Source organism: Pogoniulus pusillus, chromosome 4 (genome assembly GCF_015220805.1).
Source record: "Pogoniulus pusillus isolate bPogPus1 chromosome 4, bPogPus1.pri, whole genome shotgun sequence".
Classification (NCBI taxonomy): domain Eukaryota; kingdom Metazoa; phylum Chordata; class Aves; order Piciformes; family Lybiidae; genus Pogoniulus; species Pogoniulus pusillus.
In genome coordinates this window covers 6449264-6457918 of record NC_087267.1, presented here as the reverse complement: position 1 = coordinate 6457918, position 8655 = coordinate 6449264, and the positions used below count along the sequence as shown (strand labels likewise).

The 8655-nt window shown below is 42.2% G+C and overlaps 1 protein-coding gene across 5 annotated transcripts in view; it reads left to right on the top strand.

The window, feature by feature from the left end:
- Positions 1–331: 331 nt before the first annotated feature.
- The window catches only part of CFTR (CF transmembrane conductance regulator), a 96999-nt gene continuing 88675 nt past the window's right edge, over positions 332–8655 (top strand). For 3 of the 5 annotated variants that reach the window (XM_064142071.1, XM_064142068.1, XM_064142072.1), the window contains exons 1-3: positions 332–444; positions 533–639; positions 746–968. In XM_064142071.1, the coding sequence (XP_063998141.1) occupies positions 576–639; positions 746–968 (287 nt within the window). In that variant the 5' untranslated portion in view covers positions 332–444; positions 533–575. Of the gene's footprint in view, positions 640–745; positions 969–8655 lie in introns of all 5 variants that reach the window. The other 2 variants (XM_064142069.1, XM_064142070.1) reach the window with 2 other exon arrangements.

Here is an 8655-nt window from a genome sequence, read left to right as displayed (position 1 = left end):
TGTGTGTTCTGAAAGCTGCGACTTTGTGCGTACGGCAAGTGTACAACGCCTCAGAAACAGCGTTAGTGTTAAGCTCGGGGGCTTGGTCTGGGCTTACGAAGGTTACACCTTCCGTCCCCGTTTTTCAGGGTTCAAATGGCTGCGCCTGCCAGTAAACTTGAAAAACTGAAGCAAGAGTATTTAGAAACGGTTACGACCGCCCTCCTGGGCTCACTGTCCGCCCCCTGCTCTAAGTCCCCTGCGGTGCCGCGGGACCGCGCACAGGTGCAGGGAGCAGCTGAGGAGGGTATAAAGGGGCTTCTGGCGCAGACGCCGGCTGAGCAGCAGAGCGGCCGCAGTTCTCGCGGGTCTCAGGTGTTGCAGGCGGACGGTCGGTGTGCTGAGCAGGCTCCGCGGCGGGTAGCTGCGCGCTCGGGAGGCGAGGGGCTCTCCATGCCCCGTGAGGTGGGTTCTACTAGCTGCGCTGTCCTCGCCTACCCGGAGCGAGGGCAAAAAGCATGTCCGGAGAGGAATAATTTTCTCCCCTGGACAGAAGAGGGACTTCGTGTTAGAAAGAGACTGGAGACCTGGCTGGGATGACTCGTGAAGAGAAGTCGACAGGTGGAGTTAACGCGCTGGCCGAAGGCCGACGGGGAGCCGGTGAGGGGGAGGCGGCGGCGAGTGTCGGGAGGGGGGAGCCGCGGGGCGCGCCCGATGCGCGGTGCTGGGGGAGGAGGTGGCGGTGGCGCTGAACCGCGGGCTCCAGCCTTCCCGCTTTTGAACCTGGCAGAGCAGAGGCGGGGAGAGGAGTCGGGGCAGGCGGTGACATCAGAGTCGGCCGGGCGGATAAGGTGGGAGAGCCGCAGGAGCAGAGTGAGTGAGACGCCAGTGCTTAGCGGCTGCCGCCGGTCGCTGCGCACCGCAGCTGAGGGCAACATGCAGAGGTCCCCCCTGGAGAAGGCGAACATCTTCTCCAAACTTCTCTTCAGGTGGGAGCCTTGGCTCGGCGGGACACGCGGGCTCAAGGCAGCGGGCTTACGGTGCGGCTCCCTTCCCCGCTCCGCTCGGTGGGACAAGGGGGCCGAGCTCTGCGCTGCAGTTAGTTCTGGAAAGGTTTGCGAGGAGAGCGGTGGGAGTCTGTCTTGTTGCCACATGATGAGATCTTTCTCTTTTTTTTTTTTTGTTGTTGTTGCTGTTGCTGGGGTTTTAGCACAAGGAATGGGCTCTGTCGGTCAGGTGTCATAAATCTTCCTTGGACATGGACAGATGAATTTATGGCATAATTTGAGCAACCTTTGGTAAATTGCTCAACTAACTAATCTCTTATTTCACTGTAAATGGTGAGAACACGACGGGGAGTGGGGGTGGGGCAGCAGAGGGGAAATGCTTTCAGAGCAAAGATTCTGTTTGGCTTTTCGGGTGTCTCAGCATTTGCTCATGTGTATGAGTGGAATATAAGATCTTACTGGAAACGGTTTCTTATAAGCCTTGAAAGTGTTCTGGTGAAAGTGAAGTCCCTGACGTCTTTTCTTTCTCACAAGTTCAAATAAAAAGAGAAGAAGGAGCAAATACCAACGCCTGGACACAAAGTACTTTCTAAGACAATATAGAAGCCTGAGCATGTTTTACATGACAGTGCTAGAAATGACGGTGCCAGCTGACTTTGGCCCACGTACCACTGGTTTTGCCAGAGTGCTGGTTCCCCCCACTTTTGTTATTTGAGGGTCTTTCAGAGAGCAGGGAGAGGAGAGAAGAAGTCTTGTGTGAGATGTGAACGTGGTGACTGAAATGGGAACACGTGATGTAAAACCATAACATTGGCACGAGGTCTTTGCTTCAGCAACTAAAGGCTTTTAGCTCACTTTTGAATCCTTTCGGGATAGCTTTCCTTTTCAGCTGGTTGCCTTGGACCTTTTTTGTCAGTGTCTTAGGGAAGTGTATGAACTCTGCCTTCCTCTCCCACCTCAGCTCATTTTAGTGGGAAAGGTTCCCAAATGTAACCTGTTCCTAAAGTTTTACAAGCATCCAAAGTGACGATCGTAGAGGTGTCCTTCAGTGGTTCTGCAGTGGTAGAGAAACTATACCTGCTCTCAAATACTGTTAGAGCCAGGGAACGTGGATGATGGGAATGTAAGACTTTAATTTTCCATAGACAAAGCTTCAATCAGTGTTCTTGTCAACTACAACATACAAATACATAGGAAATAAAGCTGCATATTAAGTTCATTTTTGAGGAGCCACTTGTGTCCATTTAATTTCAGTTATTTGTAAAGCTTTTATTCAAGTTGTTCTCTTCTGGAACATCTGATGCTGAAAGTGTCAAGAAAAAAAAAACCACAATAAGATGAAGCAAATATACCTCTGATTAGTTAAAGTTCCTGTGTCTAAAACTTCACAGCAATATTGCTTCATAGAAAAAGCAGGCTATCAAAGTAAACATTATAACTGCTGGCTGGTTTTACCCAGCAAACAAAGTATCTAATATGTTTTTCATATCTTCACAAAGATGTTTCTGTGAATGGCAAAGTTCTTTGCTTAACTTGTGGTTTACCACACACATGGTGGATGTCTTTGCTTTATCACTAATGTGCAAAATAACTGAAAAGGTCACAAAAGTGAATGCCACAAGAGAATAGAATTCATTGCATCTGAACTGGAAGCAAGGATGTCTTTGTTTTAAAAATAAATAAGCATTTTGAAAACAGACATTATTTCCAGTCATGAAACATGCTCCTTTGTGTTAAAGTGTATCCAAAGGACTTCATCAGTTTCTGCCTCGCCAGAAGTAGATCAGAATCAGTGTTGTAGAATATTTAAGATATCACAGAACAATGATTCCTCAAGGTATGAGAATTCTGCAGTGTTTTGAAGTGTGTTATTTGGGATGAGCTTTCCAAAGTCAGAAACACTTGCTACATATCAGTAACAAGACACCTGTCCACTCAAGAGGAAGCATTTGCAAAGTCATGATTAATGAGTGGGGTTGGAACAAGGTTTTCTAAGATGTCAGAATATTCTGTTAGCATTTTAACATGTCATTGCTTTCTGATAACTGCTTGTATTCAGTAAAGCACTCTAGAACATCCCTACATTGTAGTACATACTTCCATGACAATGTGTGAGACAGAACTCAAAGGCATTGTATCTGAAATAATTAATCAGTTGTCTCTTTTTGATAGTTGCTTCTAAGTACAAATGCAGAGTGCTTCAGTGAAGTAACTTATAAGAGGCTCCTATGCAATCACGTGTGAAGTACCAGCCTGAATATAATGCAATAGCTTGCACTAGCAGAAGTGCTGCTGAAACATTAGAGGTTGTTATTCAGGATTTTTTTGCTGACAGATGTAATATTACTATTTAATATTATACGAGCTGCTATCAGCACCTCGATACCAGGGTCTGTAAACATGTTGGCAAGGTTATATTGCTTCATAATGTGCCATGTTTGACATGAAGGGATAGATTTAAATGTGTCAGAATGGGACTCCTTGCTCACAAGTGGGAAATTCAGACATATTACAGTATTGTTTGTACATTTTTTTTCTTAATTCTTCATACTCAAAAGTGAGAAACTGTCATGTGGATACAAGGAATAGTATTTTACAGAAAATGTTACTTTTTTTAATTCCAAGATTAATGACTTTGATGTAATAAACCAGGATAAATCATTGGGATGGTAGAAAACATTTAGATGTTAGAAATCAACTTTCATCCTAAAAATTGAACCATTTTGTGTTTAGAAACTGAGTTTTGATGCTTAAGAAATGAGGCATGGTGACAAGTGTTTTGAGTTCTTCCATTAGGATAAGACTTAGATATTAGTGTTTGAGGTTTCAGGGTTTCTCTTGCAATTTTATTCCATTTTCCTTGCTGCACTCTCAGAGTTGATCCCTTTTGTTTCCAAAGACATACCAAGACATTCTTCTGTGCACTGGAAACTTTATCTTGTTTAAACAGAACGCAGCTCTATGCAGAAGCAGTTAGGTGTTCAAATGCTTAATTTCATGTTCATTTTGAAGCTTCACTTTTGTCTTTATAAGAGTTACTTAAATTCTCAGAGCTTTGCAGGGTCAAGGCCATACCTTTTGTAGCAAATGACATCAGAATATTTTACAGTCTCTTAGTTTTTATTGTAGATTAACTGGGCTCAGATATGTTATGATTTTATTAAGGCAAGTTTGGTGTTTGGTTTGTTTGTATGTTTTTAGCTGGGTACTGGAACACAGAGTTATTGCTCAAGTTTCAGAAACAACTGTAGCTTTGAGACAATGATGGTTATTTATTTATTAATATGAATATTTAGCTAGTTAAATATAAATTCACAGAAAGTGATCCTTGTAGTCCTGTCTCTAACCATATACTGTCGCTTTGATACTTGCCAAATGTGACAAGTGTCTTGGCAAACCAAGTAGTTTAGTGCCTGGTTCATTATTTGATCCAAATGAGAAATGCAAACTAAGCCAGCTGTTGTCATGCCTTCTTGTGGACATCAGACCTGCTGCAGTAATTATTTTGTTTCCAGATTAGGGAAGAAGTAACCTACCACCTTTTTATACAGATGTTCAGCCATTCAAAGAAAAAAATAACATGTAGAGCATAAATATTGCATTCCTTTTTTCTGCCTTGTGTGTACCAGGAGGGGTGGGAAAGGGATTTAAATCCTACACTTCACCTCTGATAGGAAATAGGATCAGTGTTACCTTTGTATGGTAATGATGGTGGTTTAATTCTCTGTCTCTGCTACTCTTTCTAAAGCATGAGAGTAGTCTACTGGGTAAGAAACTCACCTGCAACTTCCGATTTCTATTCTGAGGGCACTTTCTATGATATCTGTTAATAGCCTTTAGGGTGGATACCAGAATCTTAAGTTTTGAGTACCAAAGTCATGAGCCACAGTCATGATTATCGTTTCACTCTTTCTACCTTAATCCAGTCATGGTTGCAAGTTTGAAAGTGCTTTGACCAATACAGTTTCTCTTTGGAAAAGGCCTTCTCATGAGAATTAGTTTGAATCCCTTCAAAGAAAGGAAATAAAGCCAGGCCTGCCCTATGCAGTCCCTGCTGTGTCTTTGAGCTACAAATCTCAGGATTTAATACCAAGAGAGTTTTCATTCCCAAATAGAGAGAGATTTATGTTCCTGTTTTTTCTGGAGAATTTTGGGATTAAACATCTAATGTGTGTGCTCAAAGCTTTCACTGAAAACCCTTCTGTTTTCCTAAAAATCCCAGAAATTGTGTAGGAAGCTTAATGACCTAATTCATGTTTATAAATTTTACTCTAGAGGGCAGATGGTTTGAAAGAGTTGTACCCAGACTGTATTTAGAGCATCCTGTATCAATACTTAGCTGTAACCTGTTGCTCATTTTTCCTCTCCAAGTAGGGAGCCTCTGTGTATGTTGGTGGCTCTCATCTGGTGGAATGAGTTGCACAGTGTGATGGTTCAGTTGCTGGGGCAGCTGGCTTAGGCACTATACAAGGCAAATTTCTTATAGCTTGTTCTTAGGACCTTTTATGGGTCTATTCACTCATCCCAGGTAATCTCAAATCCTGGCCGTTAGTGATAACCAAGCACAGATGCAGGCACAGCAAGACTATGGCCCCCTGAGGCTTCCTGGTCATTTGTCTGGTTGCCACAAGTGGTCCTTGGATACCCATTGGCCTTCACACCTGATTGAAAGAGTAAGCTTTCAATACAAGTCAGCCCCTGGAGACTTCAAAGATGTACACGGAGGTTTTGGATTCCTTTTGAAAAATTTAGTTCTATTAATATTTACAAGGTAAAATATAAAACTTAAAGTGGAGAAAGGATGCTGAGTTTCCTACTCTGAAATAATTTCAGCCTTATTATGATTATTTAATAATAAGGCTAATTTTTTTCCATTGCTCAACCTGATAATGCATCTTTGGACTAATGTACAGAAACGCAAACCCTGCATGGTGCAGTGACCTTCTCTGACTGCTTTGCCCCTGTAAAGCACAGTTGCCTGTACCAATTTGCATCTGAGTTTCTGAAATTTATAAAAATCTTCTTTTCCTCCTTCAGGAGGAAGAATTTCCCTCTTTATATTTAAAATAACACAAGCATTTGATAGATTTGCAGACCTTTTTGTTCTCTCTATTTGATTTTGGTGGGATAGAAAATAATTTGTCAAAGTCCTTTCATTCTTTTTTAATACTGTAGGCAATGACATGGAAAGTAGTTTTATTGTCTGAATTATTGAGGTTTCTATATGCCCTAGCAGAAATTTGACATCTTCTGTACTGAGGACTGGAAAATATTTGATAAGGACCTCTGTTCTAAAGATCTTGAAGACGAAGTAGATAGCACAAAGAATGAGCTAAAAGAAAACTTCCTTATTAGTTCTGTTGAGAAGAAAGTGAGGTGTACAAGGATTGTGATTTGTCCTAGGAGCTTGTGGTGGAGTCAGTGCAGACTGAGATCTGCTGTCCAGGATTTGAATTGCACGAAGTTATTTTTGAATAATTCTATAGCAAATAATTATCACTGCTTCCTCCCCTCCCAGTTTGTTTTTATTTGTTTGTTTCCCCTATTAAAAAAAAAGAGTATCAATCTCTGAACACCTGCATTTTTTTAATATGGTGATTTTCAGACTGGTGATAATAGTATGACCTCTTGCAGGAGAGCTCTGCAGGAGGCCATTACCTTAGTTATCACTTTTTTTCTTCACCTCCTCCTGCTTTGCAGCATATGTATGTAGGTATTGCAGTTGCAGGGAAAGGATAGTGCCAATTTGACATCTGGATATTAAACATGTCATGTTATGTCCTCTAAGGTCAAACTAAATCATAGCATATAAGAAAACTTAAGTGATGCACACTGCAAAATTTTGCAGTGTAAGCCTATAGATGCAATTCATCTGCCTTCTGGGAGAGGAGTTATGGCTCCTCTCCTTATGTGAGATGAGCAAGAGCTAACAGGTTGTGTTTACATATTGCTCCCTCTCATGTAAGCAGTTTTCACAGTAAGCAGTCAAACCAAGGCTGAGTTGTCCAGGAGCTCCCCAAATTAGGAGAGTATCAGTAGATTTTTAAGAGACGTTTTCAAAGAGCATCGTTTTCCCATTGAAACCAGAACCCTCTCTCTTTCAGGAGAGAGGGTTTGATCCTGAAAGACAGTGCATGGTGTGGCATGCTGCTATACTAATCATAGGTTGGAAGAGACATCCAAGATCATCCAGTCCAACCTATCGCCCTATCCTGTCAACTAGACCATGGCACTAAGTGCCTCAGCCAGTCTTCTCTTGAACACCTCCATGGATGGTGCCTCCACCACCTCCCTGGGCAGCCCATTCCAGTGCCAATCACTCTCTCTGGCAAGAACTTCCTCCTAACATCCAGCCTATACTTCCCTTGGCATAGCTTGAGACTGTGTCCTCTTGTTCTGTTGGTGGTTGTCTGGGAGAAGAGACCACCCCCCACCTGGCTACAACCTCCCTTCAGGTAGTTGTAGGCAGCAATGAGGTCCCCCCTGAGCCTCCTCTTGCCTTGGGCGAGTTGTGCTTTAGGAGGAAATCCTGAGTAAGAGCTGGGAAAGGTGCTTGACTAGTTTCAGGTATATTCCAATGTTTTAATGTTGGTATTGATCTTTTACTAATTTTTTCCTGCCAACTTTTAGGATAAAAGATGTGAGATTTGAGGCAGTCTGATATTTCACTTGTTTCAACTTAATTCAATTTAAGGTTAATCTATAAAATCTGTGATGCCTTTAATTCTCTGAAAAGAACAAATACAAAGAAGTCTAAACAAAATTGGCCCGAACTTGCTTTGTTCAAAGCCCAAGAGCACTTTGGAAATCAGAAGATGTGGGACATTTTCTCATTAGCTGGCAAGGGTCAGACTGAAGAGTAGCAGCATAAAATACCAGGATACAGAGAAGAAGGCATAGAGCAAGTATGAAGAAAAGGGTCTCCTAATTCAGGATTAATTCTATATTAATCTAGTCACAATTTATGCTTTGATACTTGGCATTTAAGTAAAAATCCCCAAAGCAATCTTCCCACCCTTGACTTCCTGCTTGAACCATCACAAATGTGTTCACCAGTTTGTGAAGGTGTTCACACACTGATCACCATGGTTGGAACAAATAACAGATTTGGAAAGGGCCATTACATGTGCTGTGTAGCTGTATGCTGATTTATTATGAGGTGTGTCTATAAATGCATGATTTAGGTGTTGGAGTGCTAAATTGAGTGAGATTCATTACTGTCACATTAGTGACATCTGGGAGATTTTAAAACTCAGTTCCATCATGAGTTGCACAAGTCTGCAGTGGTTTTGGTGATGCAAGCTTTCTGCAATGCTCTGACTTCTGAAAAGACTAGGAGAAACAGATCTCTTTCTCTTGTTCTTGCTATGGGATACGTGACTGCGAAAGAGTAAAAATGAAGAAGCATCCTGTCCAAGATGGTCTTTCACAGAATATTGGAAGGGACCTTCAGAGATCATCAATATCAAGCCCCCTGCCAAAACAGGATCACCTAGCATGATCCACACAGGAGTGCATCCAGGAGGGTTTCAAAAGCTCCAGAGAAGGAGACTCCACAATCTCTTTGGACAGCCTGTTCCAGTGCTCTGTAACCCTCCTCTTAACGAAGTTTCTCCTCATGTTGATGTGAAACCTTCTGTGTTCCAGTTTGTACTCATTGCTCCTCGTC